Source organism: Phascolarctos cinereus, unplaced genomic scaffold (assembly GCF_003287225.1).
Source record: "Phascolarctos cinereus isolate Bilbo 61053 unplaced genomic scaffold, phaCin_HiC Scaffold_3;HRSCAF=262, whole genome shotgun sequence".
NCBI classification, from domain to species: Eukaryota; Metazoa; Chordata; class Mammalia; order Diprotodontia; family Phascolarctidae; genus Phascolarctos; species Phascolarctos cinereus.
In genome coordinates this window covers 71,276,804-71,301,291 of record NW_027555736.1, presented here as the reverse complement: position 1 = coordinate 71,301,291, position 24,488 = coordinate 71,276,804, and the positions used below count along the sequence as shown (strand labels likewise).

At 39.5% G+C, this 24,488-nt stretch overlaps 1 protein-coding gene across 1 annotated transcript in view; it reads right to left on the bottom strand.

Moving 5' to 3' along the window:
• Positions 1-24,488, bottom strand: part of GLUD1 (glutamate dehydrogenase 1) — a 37,546-nt gene that overhangs the window by 1,822 nt on the left and 11,236 nt on the right. The window contains exons 2-12 of the mRNA XM_020996904.2: positions 21,438-21,518; positions 20,792-20,847; positions 19,993-20,056; positions 14,939-15,033; positions 6,771-6,950; positions 5,068-5,205; positions 4,667-4,804; positions 3,954-4,034; positions 3,245-3,368; positions 2,406-2,497; positions 688-750 (exon numbers count right to left, since the gene is read on the bottom strand). Of these exons, the coding sequence (XP_020852563.1) occupies positions 688-750; positions 2,406-2,497; positions 3,245-3,368; positions 3,954-4,034; positions 4,667-4,804; positions 5,068-5,205; positions 6,771-6,950; positions 14,939-15,033; positions 19,993-20,056; positions 20,792-20,847; positions 21,438-21,518 (1,112 nt within the window). The remainder of the gene's footprint in view (positions 1-687; positions 751-2,405; positions 2,498-3,244; positions 3,369-3,953; positions 4,035-4,666; positions 4,805-5,067; positions 5,206-6,770; positions 6,951-14,938; positions 15,034-19,992; positions 20,057-20,791; positions 20,848-21,437; positions 21,519-24,488) is intronic.

Sequence of the window (24,488 nt, the reverse complement as noted above, 5' to 3'; positions counted from 1 at the left end):
ATTTCCTCCTCCAGCTCATTTTACCGGTGAAGATCCTAGCTGAGGCAGGTAGAGTTAAGTGACTTGTCCAGGGTCATATAGCTAGGAAGTATCTGAGGCCAGATTTGAACTCAGGAGGATGAGCCTTCCTGACTCCAGACCCAGCACCCTAGCCTCTACACCACTGAGCTGCCCCATAATGCAAATAACTAAATTCTATGAAAACCAGACTTTGAGATGTTCCTGCAAACATTTTTATCATGTTTAAGGGGCTATGCCAGGAATTTTGGATATTTTCATTTAGGCCAAAAAAGAGAAAACTAAAAAAAAAAATTTAAAACAAACAAACACACACAACAAAACCAAAAAACCCCATAAACAGAAGCCTACGACTCAAGATAGACAAATGCTTCCATGCTACTCCCCACCCCCACCCCCCAGAACTAATGTGACATTCACATATTTAAGACACATATGGCGTGTGTGTGTGTGTGTGTGTGTGTGTGTGTGTGTGGTGTGTGGGTGGTGTGTAGCGTGCACATGTGCACCAAGGTGAGTTTAGAAAGACTCTTATAATGCTAGAAAATCTGCGACACCTATACTTAGAAGCTAAAACTGATATTATTAAAGTTCAAGAGAAACGACACTTTTGAGTTACCTCTGATACGGCTGGCAGAAAACAAAACACTATTATTTCTGCATACATACCCGGGCAGAACGCTCCATTGTATATGCTAACCCGGAGTGTACAATGTCCTTCTCAGATGCTCCCTGCAATGACGGAAAATTAATTTAACAAAACGATTCTTTTGCTGTCCCCTTTTATTTCCCCACTGCCAACTAAAAATTGACACCTGTAAATACAATAGAACAATTGTACGACTCAACACTTGGTTACGAGCATACATAATTTTAAAACTGCCGTACAAGCATGTTTTTAATCAAATGAATATGTCTATGGTGGGAAAACAGGGAAGAATAGCCATGACTGAAATTTGGGCACTCACGAGTATTTCTGCAAAAGTCAGATGGATCTTTATAAACATTTTTGTAATATGATTTTAGAAGAAGGCTCCTCACGCCGGAAGGCCATCTCCACAACTATCAATAGGAAAATCCCATTATAAAGGAGCTGTGACATCTATGTTGTGTTGTATAAAAAGGTCCTTTAAATAGGGCCATCATTCAAGAGAAGGATATGGTGAATGAAGGCATCTCTCACTATGTGACATGGAAATAACTGAATCACAGAGAGAAACTTAGCCTCAGTTCATAGGTGAGAGAACTGAGGTTCAGAAGCAGACTTTCTGGATACGTGGTTTGGGGCAAGTGGGAGGAGGGGGACTTCTTCCACCGCCTCATGACACCAGGTTCAGTGAGTCAGTTCCACTCAGGCTTTCTGACCACAGGAGAGGCTGTTATTAGGCTCCAGGGCATCTTAAAGTCAGACAGTCCAACCACATTGGGAGACTGAAATATCTGGGGGGCGGGGGGTAGGCAGCGGGGCAGTTTACGTACAGGGTAAAGTGATTTGCTAGGATCATATAAATAATCCCAAGAATTTTTTCAACCTTTTTAAATTGGAGGAAGACTGCCGTTAGCAGCCCTGATATTAAAAGCACTGAATAGATACAGCAGCTCAGGAACCACACGGTCAAGACGAAGCACTAGAATACAGAACTATGTACTCAGATCAGATCCAGCCCTGTTTTTGTTTTCTTGAAAAACCCCAGCTATTCTTGTGCAGTGTCAGAAGGGAAAATGGTATATTCTCATCATGGATCTCATGCTACCAAAAATTAACTTTTGGCCAATATTTTATACAGAAAAAAAATATTCCTTGACCGTTTAATCATACTATGTGGAGGATAAAAACCTTTCTCCTTTCTTTTTCATTTGAGAAAAAGCAGACCACTACTAAAGGGCACTTTTCATTCCTTGGTTTTAATAGTACACACCAGTGCTCTAGGCAACTCTAATACTAGAAAGGGGCCAAGAAGGTGCCTGCCACCCTGCACAGGTGGAAAGGAACTCCTTCACTCAAGAGTCTGCTAGACCAATGACACCACAGGTTCAGTCTCTAGCCAAACATATATGCAAATACAGCAAGTACTGAACTAACAGAACAAAAGTAGATGTTAAATTTTTTTTTTGTTTTGGAAATTTAAAAATGTAATCTATTTTGTTTGTACAAAGATCATTCATAATCAAACATCATTAACTTTTACTATCATCAGCCATCAGATACATGGGACTAGAAGGCTCACTCCACATTTAGAATATATTTAGGTAGCAGGTGTAAAATGTCTGAGCATATCAAAGCTATTAAGCACCTTAATTAATGCAGAACAGAAAACTTTTCAATTCCAGTTTACTGTACCAAGAATGATCAATGCAAAAAAGAGGATCCTGCTAAAGTTACTCACTGATATCCTGTTCTGAAATTCTGCTGTGGGTACAACTGGAATAGCACCACCATGCTTGCCAAACTTTCTTTCTAAACTTTCTTGAACAGACACTGGGGGGAAAAAGGAAGTCAAGAATAAGAATAGAGAGAAATGGGAGAAAAATGGACAATGACTTAATTAAAAATCAACATGGAAATTCAAAGTTCTTAAATATATGATGAGCATGTTCTGCTTTTCCATCTATCCCACTTAGAGACTTTTAACATTTTCTCAAATGTCAACTTAGATTATTGTTTTGTTTCCATAACGACCATTATACTAAGGGTATCTTAGCAAGTGTAGTTTATTAAAAAGAAAATGCCAAGTAGTAAGGGTCAATGGAAACAGATGCAAATAAAAATTTTCACCCAAACGTCAGATGTGACAAAGTAACAGCAAATACCTATTCTTAGAATCACCTTCAGGGCCAATGTTGTTCTTCACTGAAGATGAAATCTCCAATTAACTCTGGCATTGGCTAAAAATGAGGAAAGGCCCAAGCCTGCAGCCCAGTTCTGTTCCAAGAGCAGCTGGTGCCATTTTATTCTCAAACCCCTTGGTCATGACCTTTAAACACAGCTGGATGCCAAATGTCCCTCAGGCAGTGCACTTCCACAGCCAAAAATAATATGTATTTAAAATCATCTATCCAGCCTTCCTCCTCACACGTCTGTGTCAAAGTAAGCTCTTCTACTTTGATTTACTTTTTCTTCTCAAATTAAATTTCTCCAGCTTTATGAAGAGTGAAAAGCCTAAAGACAACTTCAATTAGTATTCTAATGATCCTCTCATTGGCCCCAAGACTTCTCAGCACTTACTGAGCAGGTGGTAGTTAGAATCCCTTTCATATTTGAATGTCAAACGGCCGTAGCTGACATGGTTGAGATTTTTCAGCCATTCAAAGTAAGACACCGTCACACCTCCAGCATTCAAGAAGAGATCCTAGGCACAAAAATATATCACAAATGAAATATCAGCAATTCATCTGTGCATGCAGAACAGTCATAATGAACATGGACAGATGGCGTTAGAATTCCAATGCTGAAGGGGAATTGCCCTTTGTAAAATCTGACAACGTAAACTCTTCCAAGCCTTTCTCCCATAGTCAGCAGGTGTAGATGTTTTCTAGCCTTAGGAGAGGCGACTTTTCTTATCACTGGTCCACTGAAACATTAGTACAGAATACAGCGTCTGTCCCCCACCACCACAGAACCACATTAAAGTGCCTTCTCGGATCCTGGTTCTAAGCATGGAGGCAATGGGTGTGGGGGCCTCAGAGGATCTAGTCAGTCCCTGAGCTCCTTCATTTTACAGTTGAAGAAACTGAGGGAAAATGTAACCTAGCGTGACAATCCATGACCATTTTTAATAACCTTAAGCTAGAGTTTTAAAAGTTAAAAGAAAAGTTTGTGCTAATCATGATCCTACCAACTTCTTATGCAACTCCTGACATGACAATGCCCACTACTTGTAAAAGTGATAGGATCCATTAAAAACAATAACAAGGGGACAATGACAACAACTTACAGGCACAACCAGAATATTCCTCTCCAAGAAGATCTTGTCAGCCTCTGGGGTTGTGGGTCCATTGGCACCTTCAGCAATGATCTAAAAAGGAGAGTCATGGGGCAACTGTCATCCAAACACATTCTACCAAAGAGTGTAGCTGCTTTATTCAGCTCCTACTATTCTTTTAAATGACTAAAAAGTAATAATAGGGTACCCTTTCAAGGTTGCCTTTTGCAAGACCCCCTTCAATATTCTTATCTTTCAAACAAGAGACCCTTAATAATAGTGTTAAGATGACCATTCATACAATGCTTTGTTGAGAAAATCCAAATGTAATCTTTCATGAAACCATCAATAACTTAATAGTCCATATGTTGATAATATCTAATAGAAGATTTCTTTCCTTTTTTTGGGGGGGGGGAGGCAGGGAAGGAAGGGAAGTAGGAGGTCAATATGGGTTTTTCTTTCCTTTAAAAATTATAGTTCATCTTTTGTTTTTATGTCACCAATTTACAAATACACACCTTCCTGTGACAATCCAGAGTTATTCTTTATAGCAAAGAACAAAAAAGGAGTGGGAAAAAGCAGCTTAACCAAACGAATCAAACATCAAGTGAACCTGACAGTAGGATGCATTATTCCACACCTACAACTCACTTCCTACTGCTGAAAAGATGGGCTTGGGGGAGGAGGAAAGAGATACAATTGAACCTTTCTATATAAGATCTCACCTTTGCTTTGACTCTGGGTGCATTGGACTTAGTCAACTGTTTCTCACTGGCAGCAGGAATGAGTATGTCACATTCTGCTTCCAAAATGCTTCCCTCATAGGGTTTTGCCTTGGGAAAGCCAATAATTGTTCCATGTTGCTGTTGTTGAAAACACAGAATAAACGGCTGCATTAGAATTCTACCATGCCATAATGAACTTAAAGGACCACCACTCACTCCCAATAACATAAAAATGATTCTATATGCAATGATAAATGTTTGAGCCTTTCTTTATAAGTAGTAAGCACCTGTAAAGGACATCATACATAAAACGAATTCCTGTAAAAGTAACCACAGCAAATGTACATGGAGACAGAACAATCTTTCAGAGACTTTAAAGATCATTCCCAAGGGTGACATACCAATTTATAATCCTCTAGCTCCTTGGGGTCAATGCCATCTGGATTCCATATGCCGCCCTCAAATTCACTAACACCAACACATTTAGCACCAAAACGATGTAAGTATCTCATTGAATGAAGGCCTACATTACCAAATCCCTGTGAAGAAAGGAACAGTTCGTGACATACATATATATCTATGCACAGGTATTTACACAGCACTGCCTTGGAATGAATTTGAGGAAACCATCTGGTCACCTGCCCAGAGGCAGAGCCAGTTCACATCATAGCTGAGATTGCATGACAACTCTTTCAACTTGCAGGCCTGCTGCATGTTCCCCAATACCACAGTTGCAAACCCATTTTCAGCTGGAGAGTTTATTTTGCCAAGATACACCTCCTTTTAGAGGCATGTTTCAATGCCACTGCCAATAACTATGACAACATAGGATTTGGCTCCTACCTAAGGGGTAAATATCCATTGAATATAAATAAAGTCTGACCACCTGGGGTCTTTGGAACACAAGGGAAGATTCAGGCACTCCCTTTTGGCTTCTGAGAAAATAGTCTCACCCTGCCGTTATTCATATGAAAATACTAGTAAAAGGACTGACCCAATGTCATCTTCTCACTTCAAATCCGGCTCTTCCTCGAAAATAACAAGGATTTTAGCTCATTTGATCCTCACAGCCAACTCACAACTATCACAGACGTATCTCCATTGTCGAGATGAAGAAATGGAAGCAGAGACACTGAACAGTCTGCCCTGTTACACAGCTAGTGGGTGTAAAATCCAGGTGACTCCAGTGTAAAGAAAAGGGATCAGTTTTCCTTATGACTTGCAAGTAAAATGTACACACACACCCATAAAGTTGGAGGCAAGAAGAGAGAATAAAATCTTTCTTGTTCCAAAGTTTAAAAGAAGTGATTAAAATGCACTGTTTTACAGAATGTGTGGCCCCTGCTAGGCTGAGCATCTTATGGCCAGAAACCCCTTTGAGGGCAAGGTGTGACTAAAGGGCTCCTCCATCCAGAGCAGGTCCTGTACAGCTCCCTTCACCATAATGACCCCATGTATTCACTCTAGATAATCAAGTTAATAATGTGCGCTTCCTCTAAGAATAGGATGTGGTGAACATTTTTCTGCTTATTACACAACCAAGAGGACAATGCGTAATTACTAGGCCATATTATTCTCATTATTCCAGATATAACAATTATTCCCTGGCTGAAGGAGTAACAACAGTTATGATTAGGCCCCTGATGCTCTAATAAAAACACTATTATAAAAACACCATTAGAGATTTATCACTATTTTATAATGAATTATTTCTCATTTGCTCAATCTCATCCAGTAAACTTTTTAGACTCTTGCTTAAAAGGTTCTTGTTATTTTTGGATACAAAGTTTGGGTTGAAGTATAGGAAAAGGAGACTGGGAACATTCCACAAATAGCAAAGACCTCTAAAAACCAGTCCTTACCACTGAAGAAAGTGTGTCCTTCATTTCATATCAAAAAAGTGTACACCTAGCATTAAAATCACTGGCTTTATAAAATTATAGTATATAAAAAATATTTCTTTTCACTAATCCCAGTTGAATTTTGTTTCACATGGCAAAATTTTGCAGTATACTTTGGATAAAAAGTAAAATTTCTGAAAACATTTTAAACAAATATTTCCAATGTTTATTTAACTAACTTTAAAAGAAAGAAAAATAATTACCTGAACAACAAATGTTTTATCTGCAAATCCTGGAGTCATTCCCAAAAGACTCATGTAAGAAGCCTCATTGATAAAGTTTTCAATTCCATGGAAGACACCACGACCAGTGGCAGAGATACGCCCATGGATACCACCTTGACTAATGGGCTTGCCAGTGACACAGGCATGTGCATTAATATCCTATGAGAAAATTAAGGCTTAATTGAATATGCACCAATCAAAAAACATTTCTTAGTTCACCAAGTGTGGGGGATACAAAGACAAATGAAACAGTTCCTACCTTCAAGGAATTCAGAGATGTAGGAGTCAACTGCCTAAAAATAAGTGAACCCATCAAAGTTATAAGGTCACTTTAAGAGAGCCCCAGGACAGAGTTTGGGATGCTCCCACAATTAAAGAGTGTGATATGGATGATGATGCAGAAAGGAGACTGGGAACTGTTCAGACTGGTAGTGGAGAGTATCCAAAGGACAGAGTGGTCAACAATGTCAAATGCTACAGAAAGGTGAAGAAAGAGTCTTGAGAAAAAGGTCATATTGGATGTGGCAACAAAGAGATGATTGGTAATGATGGAGAAATTAATTTCAGTTTAGTAGTGGGTGTTGGAAGCCAGAATGAAAGGAGCTGTGAAGTGAGGAAGGGGAGGAAATGAAGGTAATAAGAAAGGGTTATTGTGTGTTTTTTTTAAAAAAGAAGTAGTATTGAGAAAGAGGAAATATGAAGATAGCTTGAGGGATGTTATGATCAAGTGAAGGTTTTTTAAAGGAGGGTATGTTTGTAGGCAGCATGGAATGCAGCAGGAGACAAGGACAGACTGAAGATTAGCGAGGGGCTGATCATAGGGGAAATCCATGGTAGGAGATGGCATCAAGGGTACAAGTACAAGAGCTGGCCTTAGTAAAGAACAGGGTACCCCCTTCAAAAGCTGGAGGAAGAAGGAAAAAGAAAAAAGGAATGGGAAACCAAGTCAAGGGGGTCTGAGGTGAAGAACAGGGAGAAGTGTATCTCACAGTAACAGCAAAGTGGAAATCAACATCTTCTGCTAAGAGGGTAGAAGAAAGGGTGGTGTGAAGCTTCAAGAGGAAAGAGGGCAGTCACTGTGGGCAGTGCAGCAGGATGTAAAAAAAAATTTGTTACAGTGATTATATATACCTGAGATTAAGTAAAATAGAGTTGTATTTGACTCAGTTAAATTGACTTCCTCTAGCTCCGTTCACTTGCCTGTGAGCAGAGGAGGAGGAAGTAGATGGTGAAACAATCCACAGTTAGGGTTGGGGTGACTGAGGAACTGGAAAACCAGACTGTTTGAAGAAACATCAACTGATATCTCATCTCTAGTCTAAAGGCAGAGGCCAACGAGCTGATAATACACATCCTTGAGAAAGGAGGGATAGTGAGTCAGGTGTTAAGTATGATATATAGTATATTAGAGTCAAAGCATGTAGGCACACATATGGGACCCAAATAGAACAGTTCTACTTTAGTTAGAATACAAAGTTTAGATGTACCATAAGTAAAACCTAACAATTAATATTTTGGTAATTCAGAATGGTTTTTCCTGGGATCATTTCCACAGCTATTGGGAGTAGATAGGGTGGAAAGAGAAATTGTTCAAGGAAATCCCAGCTTTCAAAGTCATTCCATCAACTCCTGAGCTAAGCTTGTCTTCTTTTTATTTAAAGTGACAAGTGGAGGGCTGAGCACCTTAGTGCACGGTATGCTAAGCATACAATTAACCTGCTGTCCCTCTGCAATGTCATGGGGCTCAGATACTCTGACAGCCTTCAGGGCATGTCACATTTCATTAGAACATCATTCAACAGTTAATGGGTCCTTTAGAAGACACTTTTTTAGAAGTTATTTTAAAACAGATCCTAGAGTTGATAGTATGGGTATATGAAACCTATAGCTACACAAAGAGAGACAAAAAAACAGAGCACTAAGGCAGGCTCTTTGGCTGCTCCTCAAGGAGCAGAAATGGCCCCGTTTACCAGCCTCAGCTTCTAAACACAAACCAGAGGAGGAGGCCACACTATCTAAAGATACAGCTAAATGACTATTAAGTGTGACAGGTTTATTTCATTAGCTCACCTCACCCCAGTTCTGGTTGGTTTTGCTCTTTGAAGGAAGAAGCCCAGTGATACTTGATGTGGAGGTAACAATTCTTTTAACCAAAAACATAAAAACTTACTGCATGGCTAATCAGCCAAATTGTGGACTCCTTTTCTTTGTGCATTCACGAAGCTGGAGAAGGAGCCCAACACACAAGAAGCCCTGTCTTCACGGGCATTGTTAATGCCACTGCCCATCCCTCTACATTCCTAGCCTAACCCTTTCCCACTCTGATCTTATCTTCATTTTCCCATTCCTATAACACTTTGCACAGCCATAGTGTATACATTCTACATGTAAGCCATAGAGACTTGCACAAAAACTGCCTTATTTACATCTTCTCTACAAGTTGACAGGTAAGTGCTTCAAGGACAAGTCCTTGTGGTACTGTTCCTTAGAATCCCTATTAGAAAAGTACTCTGGGCCAAGACGGAAGAGTAAAAGCAGGAACTCATCTGAGCTCTCCCCCAAACCCCAGCAAATACCTGTAAAAAATGACTTTAAACAAATTCTAGAACAGCAGAATCCACAAAAAGACAGAATGAAACAAATTTCCAGCCCAAGACAACCTGGATGGTGACGGGAAAGGTCTGTTGCACCGGGCTGGGAGAAGCGTTCAGTGTGGGCCATGCCAACAAGGATGGGCCCCAGCAAACCTGGAGCAGGCCTCAGGGGACGGAACCACAGACAGCTGTGGTGGTTTCCAGACTTCTCAGGCCAGGTCAATGGTAAAGGTCTGCTCTGAGACAGAATGCAGTGCAGCTGCTTCCAGAGCTCTCAGCCCTTGGATGGAAAGGGGATCGAACAGATCAGAAGATTTACAGGGATCTCTTTGCTGGCACTCTTGCTTTGCCCATACTTGGATCTGGGTGGCAGTCCTGGGGCAAGGAGGAGCGCTGGCACAGCAGAGCTTGTGGTCACTCACGGACTAGAGCACAGGCCAAGAGAGGAGAAAACAAACACCTCTCCTTAGACCATACTACCTTGGAAGAACTGAAGATTTACAGGAACCTAGAAGTACCTCTGAAAACAGCTGCACAAACCCCTGAAGCTTGGGACAGTACATTCTCCACACTGGAAGCAGAGACTACCTTAACAAAGAGTTTAAAAGTCAAGTAATTGACTGGGAAGATGAGCAAACAGCAGAAAAACTCAGACTATAGAATGTTACTTTGGTGACAAGGAAGATGAAAACACACAACCAGAAGACAACAAAGTCAAAGCCTCCAAGAAAAATATGAATTGGTTTCAGGTCATGGAAGAGCTCAAAAAGGATTCTGAAAATCAGTTAAGAGAAGTAAAGGAAAAACTGGGAAGAGAAATGAGAGTGATGCAAGAAAATCATGGAAAACGAGTCAAGAGTTCGCTAAAGGAGACCCCAAAAATACTGAAGAAAAGTGCTTTGATTACAGCAGCTCAATCAATGCTCTAACTGGATACTTCAATCTGAAATATCTAATCTTGTTATCTTACATTGGATTAAGGTTACTAAGATTTCACATTAAATGTCAAATAAAGGAAAATACTTTCCTGTAGCAGTTCATTCAAGCTTGAGATCCTCATGGCTGGTTATTAAACTTGGCAGTCATCCACAGTCAATCTGAAAGTAAAGCTCTATTTCCTTTTCCCCCCAAATGAGGACATGACTTTTTCCTCCATAGCAACTGGTAGACTGCTTTCCTGTTTGCAGAGGGTTTGCAGGATCTCACCACAGGATTTCCAGAAATGAAACTGTGGGGGGTAGGGGGCATTCTTTAAAGATAAGATTTTCCATTACATCAAGCTGTAACAAATAAAAGTGATGTGCACTTGTATGGCACATTTCTGACGTTTCCAGAGCGCTTTCACATTCCCTAGTGCCTTTAGCATGGAGGAGATACTTGCATGACGCTTGGCAGAACTGAGGATTCAGGGAGAAGGGAGGGGGTCATCTGAGAGCAAGGGCATGAAGAATACATGAGATAACTCAAAACATTAAATGTTCTAGAAAAACTCGAAATCACTCACTAACTGCTCAATGACTCCTGAGGACTCCTTGAATAAAAAGGAGAAAAGCCCTTCATTTCACTATGAGAAATGAGTAAGAAATGAAAAAACAATGAACAGCAAGAAAGACATAAAGTGGAGGAAGGGAAGAACATGATAGTGCTGGACGTTGAGGCCCAAATTATAGAGGGCCCTCCTGTGAAACAGAAAAGTCTTATTTGATTTTAGAGCCAGTGGGGCACCACTGAGCAGGAGTGACCTGGTTGGACCTGTACTTTGCTAGCTGAAGATGGACAAAGCGGGAAGGAGTCTTGTGGCAGGGAGCCCAAGTAGAAAGCTGAAGGGGAAAAGGTGATAAAGAAAGTGGCAGTTAAATAAGGAGAAGAAAGGGGACATACACCAGGTATTGTGGAGGTAGAAACTAAGATTTTACAAATGATTAGACATAGAGGGTGAAGGACAGTGAAGGGTTGGGGATGACCCCGAGGCTGCCAATCTCAGAGCCTGAAAGATGGTGGTGATCTCCACAGAAATAAGAGGACCAGCTTTAGGAGGAAAGATCACTCGTTCTGGTTTTGGCATGTTGAGATGTCTGCAGAACAGCCCGTTTGAAATGTCCAAGAGGGCTGGCTACACGGATGGGAGACTGTTGCCATATGAAGGAGCAGGTATCCTTGTTCTGCCTAGAGCCCAAGGGCAGAAGTAAGAACAATAAGCAGAAGAGGGAAGGGAGAGATTTCAGTTCTACATAGGAGAAAGAGCATTAAAGAGCTATCCCAAAGCAGAAGAGGATACCTTAGCAAGACCTTAGCAAGTACTGAGTCTCCCTTTGTTGGAGGTCTCTTAAGCACCGAGCTTCCCAAGAGATTCTAGGTTATAGAATTAGTGGCAAGACTAGAACTGAGATGTCTTGGCTCCTAGACACAAGTTAGACAGAGTTCCCCCATTTCTTATTTTACTCAAGGAGTTACAGCTCTGCTCACACATCAACAATCACCACAAACATTCAAAATCTGACATCAAAAAGATGGGCAAAGTTGGTGTTCAAGTAGACGTGTATAAGAAATTAAGATTTCTATCCAGTGAAGGAGTGAGGTTGTTTTTTTTGTTTTTTGAAAGTCCTTTAGTCCAGAAGAATGCAGTACCTTTTGGCAGCTAAACAGTATGCTTTCATTGGCTAATGGCAAAGCTCCAAATGCACTGTGGGTGGTAAAGCATAGGAAGTGATTTAGAAAGCTGTTTCTAAAGCAAATCCAAGCAGGCAAATGACTGTATAAAAGCAGAGATTTATGGAATTCGTTTTCCCACAGCTTTCTTTCATGCAGAGCAGCACACCACTTGTGATGCCAACCTGCAAACGCAGTAGCTTAAGGCAGGAGCCAGGCTAGCTTGGACACTAGCATCAGCAGCCACCACCAGAGACTCCAGTACACCACGAAGGCCTGTTATCCACACAATCTGTCTTAGCGCTATGCTGCAAGAGCACCTGCTAGGTTTAGCTTCATGAGCCGCAATTAGTAATTAAAATAATAGTATTCTTTCCTGAGGCCCTAATTTCTTTTTCATGTCATTTCAACAAAAGAACCTCAGTTTACAAGTACCAAAACGTTTGGCTGACTGCACCAAAGCTTTCCTTTGCTGTCAGTATGTGCTAAGCATATCAACATCTTGGCTCAGTTGGCAGCAGCAAACTCTCTGAAGGCTATTTGAGAAGAGGGAGTGTGAGAACACTCATTAGACCGACTGGAAAAGAGAGGACCTTATGGAGGCAGGGGTTTGGAGGACAGACAATGCCACTGCTTTCACGTGTTTTCTGCATTGGCCCCTCAGCTAGTCCTGACCCTTATCAATTCACATCTGGGCTAATAAAACAGGCTTCTAAATGGTATCTATTTCAAACCTTCCCCTTTCAAATGCATAAAATGTGAATCCCTTAAGCCTGGCATTTGAGGTTTCCCAGTGTCTCAAACCTACTCCTTCCAGCCTTACTTGTACTATTTCTAACACAATGCCTCGTGTGCTCCCTGCAGTCTGTGCCTCTCACTGCTCCCCAAATGTCCTGTGCTTTGCTGCCTCCACTGCATTGTATTCTCAAGTCCATATATCAAAGTACAGGTAGGTACTGTTGAGGGGAATGGAGAAAGGAAACCATGAAAAAAATTTGGAAAATTATCCACTATAAAGAAACCAGACTAAAAGCTTGCAAACCACTGAGAAGATTCAAACCTGATCAACATGAACACTTTCTTAAAAGAACCATAAGGACTTAGGCAAGAAAACTCACCATAAAAGGATATTGACTGATGTGAGTCATTTCAGAATGCATGCGACCAAAATCAACAAATTACAAAGATAAACATGAGAAGACACTGCAGAATTATAACAGATCCAACTCGACATATTTTTAAAAACTATTGATGTTCAAAAATAATTCATAATAAGGGTAAAGACACTGATTATCAACGTTTCTTAAAGCAGTCACTACAACAAGGCTGACCAAAGCACCCAGCAGCTCTGTAAATACCTGATCTCCTTGCTAAACAGGAAGATGTTAGGCAAAACAAAAATTATTTGTAAAAACATCCATGGGAGAGTGGCTGCCATTCTTGCTGCCAAATCAGTCTGCACTGAGTTTGCTGTGAAACGCAACTGAGCTAGATTACTCCAAGCACCTTTGTAACTGAAACTAGAAGGAGGTCAATAAAGAGACACAACATAGAACAGATCTGAACAGCATTTCCAGAGTGACCCATTATCAATGATGGTGGAACTGCTACATTTAGACTAAGACCTCAGCACCAGATAGATTATAAAAAAGTAGAAATGACAAGTCAGGAAGAATGGCTTAAACCCACAAAAAGGTGCTGGAGGCAGTAATTCTGAAAGTACCAAGAGACTAATGTTCAAGATTGCAAAGAAGAGAAGACACTAAAGCAAAAAAAAATGCAGTTATTTTTAAAAAGAGGTGATTTGAAAACCAGTAGTAATTTATTATCTTTACTTACTCATTTCTTTCACACCCTATAAGTGAGTGGAATACATGGAAAATATAGGATGCTACTGAATTTATCTCCCCTACCCCCTTTCCCAAAAATTTTACTTAGTAAAACAAAGCTTTGCCTTAATATCCTTCCTCCTTCCATTTATATATTAAAGACACACAGGATCTGCTAATAGAAGCAAATGGATGAGTCCTCTAAATTAGTCCATCAGCGAGGATGAACAGTAACTAGAAACAGACAGGAGGAGAAAGACAGAAGGCTGGACTTCACTAGCAACAGTAGATGGTATTTTCAACTATCTCCAGCTGCTTCCTGACACAAAATCCCACATTTCTGACACCAGGAGAGGCATACAGGGCATGAAGAATGGCAATCAAGAGATCTGGGGTCAAGACCTGCCTATGACCCATCCTGGCTGGGTAACCTGGGGCAAGTCATCTAACTTCTTGGTGCCGTAGTTAACTCTTAGACCAGAAGGTGCCAATCTGCATTCAAAAAGGACTTATTCAATGCAACTTCCCTATACCAAAGAAGTCACAGATCAGCTTAAAAAAAAAATCTCCCAGTAATGCTGTATGGTGGTAAATCAGAGAACATTACGTGCTGTGAAAAACTGAAACCGTGGGTGACCCAGAGTGCAAGAGATGCAAAACAGACATCAGTCTGCATGTGCAACCTATCACCAATGATGACTTCAGCCTCATTAAGCAGAAAAGGGAGGAAACGCATATTGGTGAGAGCAAGAGATGATGGAAGGCAATTGTACACTGGGCACCTAGGGAATGACCTGGGACTTCCAGAGTACCTCTGGAGGAGATGCACAATAATTCTATAGATGAGAAGGTATGCCCGCACTGTAATCTAGACAAGAAGTACCAAGCAAATAAATCTCTTTTCCCCTACACTGAGGGTGTAAAATGTGTCAGGGACCACTCTCCTCTTAAAGAAAAAAAAAGCATAACAGGAAGATTTGTGTACATCCACCAAAATACACTGCTTCCTAAGAGAGACAATTTGATGTCCAGTAAAATGAAACCATTTAAAACCGAACCCTCCTCTGGTACTTACATAATGTCCCATGGTGCTGGCATAGGTATCTGCGATCCAAGACATTTCTCTTTCACCTGTGCTCATGTCAGGGGCAGGGACATCAACACCAGGCCCTGTTTGCAAACGACAAAGGCCGATGCAATCAATTTTTAACCCTAAATCAACATGAGCTAGCGACAGGAAGACCAAGAGCCCTTTACAACAAAAGCCAATCTAGCCTAAAATTTGTTTGAACAGTCCACATGACTTGACTTAACTTACTGTTTTACTGTACACAGAAAACCAAAATCTCTTATAAAGCATTTAGCAATGTATTTAAATTTCTTTTGGAAAAACATGTTGTGCATTACTCAATTAGACAAACAAAACAAACCCAAGCAAGACTGATTTTTATGGTAGATATAGTGGAAAGAACATGGGACAAGTCAAGGTATTCTAGCTCCAGCCCTCCTACTAGAAAGCTGTACAAACAAAAGCAATGCACTTAACTCTCTGGTAGCACAGCATTCCCCTCCCCCATTTGTATATCTGCTATAATGCCCATCCACACCATCTACCTCACAAGGTTGCTGTGAGCATAAAAATGAGACTGTGTTAAGTACTTTTGCTATTCAAATAAACCCTTGCCACAGGGACAAAAAAAATTTGTAACATGAGAATAAGTAGAAAGAAAACCTAATTTCTCTCAATTTTACACTGTGAAAATTATGCTGCATATCTGGACTGCTGTGTAGACCAGCTGAAAATTTAACCATTCACAGTGTTATTTCTTCAAGAAAATGTAATCTGAGTGCTAAAAGAGAATACACTTTTGAAAAATGACTCTAAGCTGCAGACTGACCCACTATAGACCTCTATAAAAGACAACTAAAATGACCTACAACAGATGGGAAGACTTCTATTAAGGAGAAGCCAACAAATTAAAAGAAAAAGGATTAATAATAGTTTATAGAATCTTGAAGCATATCAAGGTAAAAATCTCAAGAATACTAGAAACTTCAAAGTATTAGTTTTGGGGCAAATAATAAACAGAAATATGGTAAAAAACATTTTCCCACTTTTTGTCAACTCTCATTATTTACTTCCTTCTTACAAAAATATAATCAATTATAACATATTAAGTGATAATCACAGGGGTGACTCCAAAGTACTGCATGATGATAAAGCACTTTTCCAAATAACTGAAAAATACACAATGTCTAAGAGTGTTTTAGGCACATTTTTATTGTTCTCTTATTCTTTGAAAACTGGTAACCTATGGATGGTTTATCCAGTAACTATTTTCAAAATTCTGTATTCTATGACCAAGATGACTGCTATTCTCACCTTTTATAGCAAATTTTAAGAATATAGGGGTCATTATTTATTTACCATACATGGTACAGTCTGAAAGTACAAGTAGGCCTAAGAACCTAGAAAAATTAATTTACAATACTTATTAAAGAAGCTAGAGATAAGGTGTTCACCTACTTTTATATGGTGTACTTTACCTTTGAAGCTTGTCAAGGGGGACAACTATGTACTCCCACAAAATGTTCCCTGGTATCACTATCACAAAGGGATCCACCATAATAAAATATGGCAGCTGTGTTCTTTTCACTGAAGACACTACTAAATAGTTTAGCTAAAATATCCTCAGACCTGTTGAGGAAGATTGATAACAAGACCTTAAGTGATCCATTTCCTTAGTTCTCCCATAAATTAGTCATGTTTCTAAATGTATACAATTTCACATCATTACTATTTTTTATTACTGTCAAGTGTTTGGTCTGAGGCTGCATTTGAACTCAGGTCCTCCTGACTTCAGGGCTGGTGCTCTATCCCACCGCGCCACCTAGTTGCCCCTTATTACTGTTATTTTTAAAGGGAGAAGATATGGGGAAGGAGAGAGATTGTATTTCCAATCTTAAAATTTAATACCTGATGTGAAAAGAAGCTTATTTTTTTACTCTTAAAAGAATGAGTTTTTTTAAAGGATAAAAAGTTACCCATGTAGACAAGGCAAAAGTGTTTTGGTTCAGTTCAACTCCCATTAGGTGCCTACTTCCCACAATGCAACAGGGAGACAAAAAAGAAAAACAGACCCTGGCCCCTAAGGGGCTTACCGTCTATAAGGGGTCTATAGCATTAAGCATTATACAAGGCAGAACTATGTGAAATGGGCAAAAGACAAACACGGATAAAGTGTTTCATGAAAATTCTAAGAGGAAAAGATCATTCAGCTGGGGGTGCAAGTCATGGAAGGTTTCGTGGAAAATGTGGTACCTGATAGAAGTCTTGAAGAAAAGAGGGATTTCAACAGGTGGAGACACTAAAGGAGTACATTCTAGACATGGCAGAGAGTCTAGGAAAATACTTGAGGGAAGAGTACAGGATGTCTGCCACCAGGGACCAGCTTGCAGTCCAGTTGGGCTCAAAGGCAGTGAGTAGAAAAGCAGTCTAGAAGGAAATAAGGCTGAAAAGGTGAAGTTGAGCCAGATTTCGGAAGCCCTTCAATTCCAGGTTAGGGAGTTCCTATCTTATTCTTCAGCAATCACAAGCCAGGGAGTTCTCAGACTGCCAAGTGACATGGTCTGATCAACGTGTATGTGTCAAGATTACTTTAGCAGTTAAATGAAAATTGGATTGAAAGGAGGAAAAACCAGAGGCAGGATGACTAGTGGGAAGCTAACAGTCCAGATAAGAATTGATTGGGGGACACTTTAAGTGAAAAGGGGACAAATACTAGAAATGGTAGAAACAGACTAACCTGGAAACTCTATTCCCTCATACTCAGATCTAATCAAAGATGAGATGACTTCATGGTTTCATCACTATGGATACTTCCATCACTGATGCAGATTAAAATCACCCCATGACTTATAAATTTACATAAATAACTTTTATATAGTTGTTTAAACTTTGCGAAGCACTTTACATAAATAAATTGCTGTGGCCAAAAAACTGGTGGCCAGTCAAGCCTCTAATGATAAGCAAGGCTGATCCTCAGATGCCAATGTCTATTCCTGAGCCCATACTCAGAGCCCCTGACATAGGCCTGAAGCACCCAGAGTCACCTCTATGTCATAAGGAAGAAACAAAGAGGGAGACTCCAGACAGGTGCTCTGTAGATTCTAAAGTACTACACCAATTAAGGTAAAATCTACCTAAGATTAACAAGCAAATAGGACCCAGAATTAACTGGGAGAGATGCAGATAGTCCTTAGGTCTGTCCCAGCTAACAAATGGCCAGACAATGCCCAGACAATCTTCAGATTGCCCTGTGCCCACTTCCCATCCTCTTTTCAACTGGACCTATGACTTTGACTGGCATGGGAAACTTCCAGTGAAAAAACTCCCTCTGCCAATGCAGATGGGTACCTGGGCTGCAGAATGACAGTCTGAAAGAATGTGGGCACTGAAAGGCTAAGCGACGCTTGACGCAGGGAAGTACAATGACCAGCTTTTCATCCAATCTGTCAATGATGGCTCAAGGGCTAGTTTCAAGTAACTATCTTAAGCCACCAGGTTTTTTTCCTTTGCTTCTAGGAACAGCAAGGTTATAATTTTTTAAAATTAAAAAAAAATCCTATTCAAGGATCATTTCTAACAGGAATTAAGACCACGTATAATAAATGCCTCAAGAAGGTACAGCCACAGCTCCTTTTTTTGAACATATCAGCAAAGACAATGTGTGTAATTAGTTGCTAATTCACCATAACCTTTTTTGGTGACCTCACCAGCTCTCTTTATGAAGAGCATTCCCAGTTCTAGTCCTAGCCTCTCCTCCTGAGATCCATGCTTGTCGAGTTGCCAATAGCCCATTGTCTAGTTTGAAAAGGACATCCTATAGGTACCTCAAAGTCAACATGTCCAAAACTGAGCTCAAGATTCAGGGTCATTCTCCACACCTCCAACAGCTCTCTGTGACTTTAGGATCTCAAGTCTTCTTCTATACTCCTCACCTCCATGTACTCTGGGATGAAGTCACTCCACGCCTTCACACTGGATGGCCCCCATGCCTAGGGGCCCTCCCCCTTCTCACCCCTGCCTCTTGGAATCCCTCAAATTCTCAGAAACTTAGCTAAGTGCTGCCTTCTCCACAAGGTCTTTTCTGACCCACCACAGGGCTGTGTCCCTTCTCACAAAAGGGCTTTGCTTTCATGTGTACATAGTGCACATGTTGTTTTGCTCCTTAGAATGTAAGCTCCTTGAGGACAGAATAAATGCTTTTTAATTGAATACAGTCTTCATGGAAGAAACAATTGTGATTCATTTCTCTACTGTCCTAATTGCATAGACTGACTGGGAGCAAACTAGAACTATTCTGTTAACGGATGTCATGGAAAGTAGCACCACTTGGAATTAAGCATATGCACATTTATCAGAAAAAAGTACAACTCTCAGTATCAATTTAGATGAATGCCAGACTAAATTCTTTTTTTTTCAGTGAATATGTTTAATCAAAATTTTAAAAAAGTTTGATGGAAAAATCAACAACATAAATCAGAGTTACTGGGTACCCATAAATGTGAAGCTCAGTCTCTCACAAAATAGCCACATTCTCACTGGGGAGTATACATGCATAGAACATCTGTATGAAATATAAACTTATATGGGACACATGTGGCCAAGCATATTTGAGGAAGGTACACACACAGGGAACAAATATGCCCCACATAAGTGGGAAAGGGTAGCTCATATTTTGACACAGAAAGTTCTTGATGCCTTCTGCTAACATCAACATACTGCTTCCTGGGCCTACTACCCATCTGGCCCTACTCTCTGCTGCTACCCACTGAAATCGTGTCTCATTTCCTTTCAGATATACATCTATCCAATCACCTTCAGGGCACCTACTTCACTATTCATTGGAAGACATTGTGGCTAACAAACCTCTTCATTGTAGGAGAAGTATATCACTCTTTCATTCAGTTTGTTCAGTTCCCTTCCCCACTCACTGAAGAACCATGGCATGGCTCCTGGCACTTGGGCCCATGAAATCAAGGTACTTGGTACTTTTTGGTATTCTACCACTGCCCTGGCTTCTGTAACCAGACTAAATTCTTAAAGTGAATAATTATAATACATACCAATAAAGCCCTTTTTTGCTAGTTCCATGGTAAACCTTCTTGTGATCTTTTCCAACTCATTATCCTATAAAGAAACAGATGTATTTTTGGCCCAGTTATATATTTAACCCTTAAAAGTGGTAAGATCTTCACATATGCAAAATCAGCTGAAAGCAGCCAGACCCTCAGAAGGGCCCTGTCCGCCCCCTTTTTTTTTTTTACTGGTTAGCCACACTTGCAATCTCTAGGCAGCTTATCACAGGCTAACTGAGAGACCTCTTCACAATAGGGTCATACTCAAAGGACTGTCTGAGTTATGTCTATTTATCATTATATTTTAAATATCTAACACATTCAGAATTGGTTTGGAGATAACTCAGAATTCATAGGGAGCCCAAATACAATGAGCTATGGTTGCTTCAGAAAGACTCAATTTTTTAAAATGATAAAACCCAGCAATACAAAAGGACTTGAAGCCATTATATAGTTAGTGTCTGGGATGAGATAGATCACAAACAAAAAAATGTTTAATTCAATGCAAGCAACAATTATTTGAGAAAACAGTGGTTTCCAAATGTACACGGATCTACCTCTTCACTGAGTAAGGAAAAGGTCAATAGCTCCATCAAGAAGGTGACTTTTCATATGGCAATTTACCAAATGAGTAACTTAATTTACTTGTTTTTCCATCTGTCTTTTAAGCAATAGGGTTCATTACTCTCACCTCTGGGGAAAGGGGAAATCAGCTGGGAAAACAGCAACACAGAAGAAGGGCAGAGGGAACATTATTATAATCCTCACATATAAAGGTAGAACTTACTGAATACTGCTTGGGATTGATTTTAACACCAGCTTTGGCTCCTCCAAATGGCACATCTGAAGCAAAATGTGAAAGAAAAGACAAACAATACTTTGAATAAAAATGTTATCAAATTTTGAATACAAAATTCAACCTTTCTCCTAAATCTTAATAATCAACAATTATTTCCTATCAAAGCTATACTTAAATCACTTTAACTTTTTAATACAATAAGGCCTGTAAGAATTTTTTGTGGCTAACCTGTTTAATCAGAATTTCTATCATACTTAAATTTGTTATTAGTTAATCCAGTCCTACTAAAAGGCAGTGCGTTCTTGCAGGAAGTTTTGATTTTATGTAAAGATAGAAGCCAGTTAAAAATTGCAAAAATTAATAATGCTTCTAATGACAATTTAGTTTCAATTCCTTACTACAGTATCTTGTTAAAAACGACATTCAGTATATGTAAAGCCTATCAGACTGCACACCATCACAGGGAGGGAGGGGGAGAAAATTTAAAACTCAAAAGCCTACGGAAGTGATTACTGAAAACTAAAAATAAATTAATTTTAAAAAATAAATAAAAATAACAGCATTCAGACACCACTTTTCTAAGAGCTTAGAGCACTTTTAGAACATCCTACCACAAACAAGAAAGCTCTCTTACCAACCACAGCACATTTATAAGTCATCAGAGATGCCAAGGCTTTTACTTCATCCACACTAACATCTGTACTGTAACGGATACCTATAAGAATGGGAAAAATAAAAATAGGTTTTAAAGAAGCATTATTTTAAGACAGACCTATAGGTAAATTAAAAAAAAAAACCCACAATACATTTTTTATAGCTATTAAGTACTTATTTTCTTTCCCCTCACCACCTTCCTCCCACCATAACAAATATAGTCAAACAAAATTCTCATATTGGTCATGTCCAAAAATGTGTGTCTCATTGTGTATCTTACATCCATCACTTCTTTGAAAGGAGGTGGGCAGCGTCACCACATATTTCCTAGAGTTGTAGCTGATTAGTGCATTAACCATAGTTCTTAAAGGCTTTATTACTACATAAACTGCTCCTCTGGCTCTGCCTACTTCACTCATACAGGGCTACTCAGGTTTCTCTGAAATCAACCCCTGCATCATTTCTTATGACACACTGGAATCCCATGATGTTGATATTTCATCTCCCCCTGCATCTCTAACATCAAATAGAAAATCCTCTGTCATTCTGATGGGCCAATCCTCTGGCCCTTCACAATTGGGCCCTCCTCTCCCTTTCCAGTCCAGTCATCTTACAACCTCTGTCTCCTCCATTGTGCTCTGTGATCCAGTGACACCAACCTCCTCCCTCAAGATCCTTCATTTCCAGACTCTGGGTACCATCTTCTAAGCCTTAAACAGCCCCCCCACCCCATACTAGAGCCCTCCCTAATTATCTTGCACTTATTCTTTTATGTTACTACACACTCATAAATATTTGTTGCTTCCCTGTTAGAAGGTAAGCCCCTTGAGAAGAAGAGTCTAGGATGGTAACCAACATGTAAAAAGCATTTACTAAATGCTGGTTGACTAAGAATGATTACTGAAGTAACTTGCCTTGGCTCATCCAGCTAGTAACTGTCTGAGACAGCTCTCAAACCCCAGCCTAACCTCAAATGCAATACTCAATTGCATGTCAACACAGCTAATATTGCATCTCATTACAGAGACAGAGAACCTCTGGAAGAACATTGCCATTTAAAAGGATTGTTTTCTATAACAGGAACCAGCTTCATTTTGTTGATGTGACTTCCAAGCCCACTCGACACTTTCTCCTGATAAATTACAGACCCAGCCCATCAGTATAACAGGACTCGCACTTTCCACCCAACAGGAGGAATAGGTGCTCGTCCTCCATTTGAGTTTTCCTGCATGGCTCCATGCAATTCACATATTACCCATAATGTGAATCAAATGGAGGACCACTCTATTTGGATTCTATCTAAGACATTACTTAATGACACTTTCATGACAACTTTGGTTAATGTTTCGCTTATGCCTGTCTTTATGATCACTAAGTCAGCTCTGCTTATATGTTGAAAAAAATCTCATGTCTTTAATATATGAACAGGAAAGAACTGTATCAGGCAGTTATAAATATTTAATTTACATTAAAAAATTATTCACCTAGGATTCTGATAAGAATCTAAAAGAGAGAGTCTTGTCTTTAAAAAAAATAAATAATAAATAAAAACATTCCTTCTGCCCTTACTCACCAGGTAAGCAGGCAAGCACTTGTATGTACCTAACTGCATTTAGAATTATGCAGATGTATCTTTTAAAGATGTATACTACTTTAGCTACTAGGTATTCAAGATGATCTCATTACTACTGAGACACTGACTATGGCCCAAAATCTGATGGCAGATAAAGGAAACATTAGGTTTCATTTTTAGGGGAAAAAAATGCATACAACAAATTCATCTCCAAAGTCACCTTTCCCCCCTGAAACAAAATAAATGATATCATGTATAGATATGATTTTATATAAAAAGAAATGGGGTAGGTAAAATAGTGGATATCATCTTCTACTATGACGCATAAATGATAGCCTATAACAGCCAAAGACACAAATTATAACCTATTGAAGGCATTTCTGTGATTAGCCAATATACTAAAGCTATTTCTCTGAAGTCCAGAGTTTTTTTGTCAGGTTATGGGCCAGTTCACAAATCCCATCCTCCAACAAGTAGCTAGAGTGAATCTGCTGACTTTATTTCATACATAGGTGGCCTCAATCCTATGTTCAGAATTTAACTCTTATCCAGATAAAAATCAAACTACATCAGCACATTAACAAGCTGAGTAGCCTATAGCTACAGGCCACCGTTTCTCAGGAGACTTCTGGATTATCTGGCATAAACTTTGTTTCTCCCAGCTCTGCAAGGTAAATAGTATACACAGAATGGGAATTCAAATATTTACTGACTTAGTAATGTTCATAATCAAGCTACCAAAAGCAGTTATTCCCAATGATAATATGGGTATTCTCCACACCAGAGAGACAGAAAGACTACAAAACAAGGAAAACAAAATGTCCATTAAAAAGGCCTGCAAATTATAACATGAGTCAGAAACCAACTATGACTGTACTATGGATTACTACGGAAAACACTCAAGTTTCCACTGGATGAGACCCAAAGTAAAAAAAAAAAATTACCACCACACCCAATCAGAACTCAACTGCAAAGCAACAGAGCAGGAGACAAGGCTACAAAATTAATAGCTTCAAAAAGCATTTTATTTCCCAAAAGTTTTAAACTTTCTTTTGTCTTCACATCGGTCATTCTAGTGGGTTAGGGAGGAAAATCTGCTTTACCTCTAAATTGAATCTTTCAAGAGCACTTTCTAAAAGTGGGAATGTTTTAAAATGCTTTTGGTCTATTCTTTAAACATTTGTTAATCACCCATTATATGCCAGGCACTGAGGTACTATGCTAAGTGCTTGAGTTACAAAAAACCCCAAAAAACAGTTCTTGTCCTCAAGCTCACAAAATAATCAACTGTGAAGGAACAACTTTAGGACATCAGTACAAAAGGGGAGTTTTCCCCCTTTTCCCTTCTAACACAAGATCTTAGTGATTGTGATTACCCTTTGTAACTAACAGAAATTATTCATTTCTACTCAAGAGTTAAACCAATAACTTTTTTTAATTGAGGAAAATCATAATACT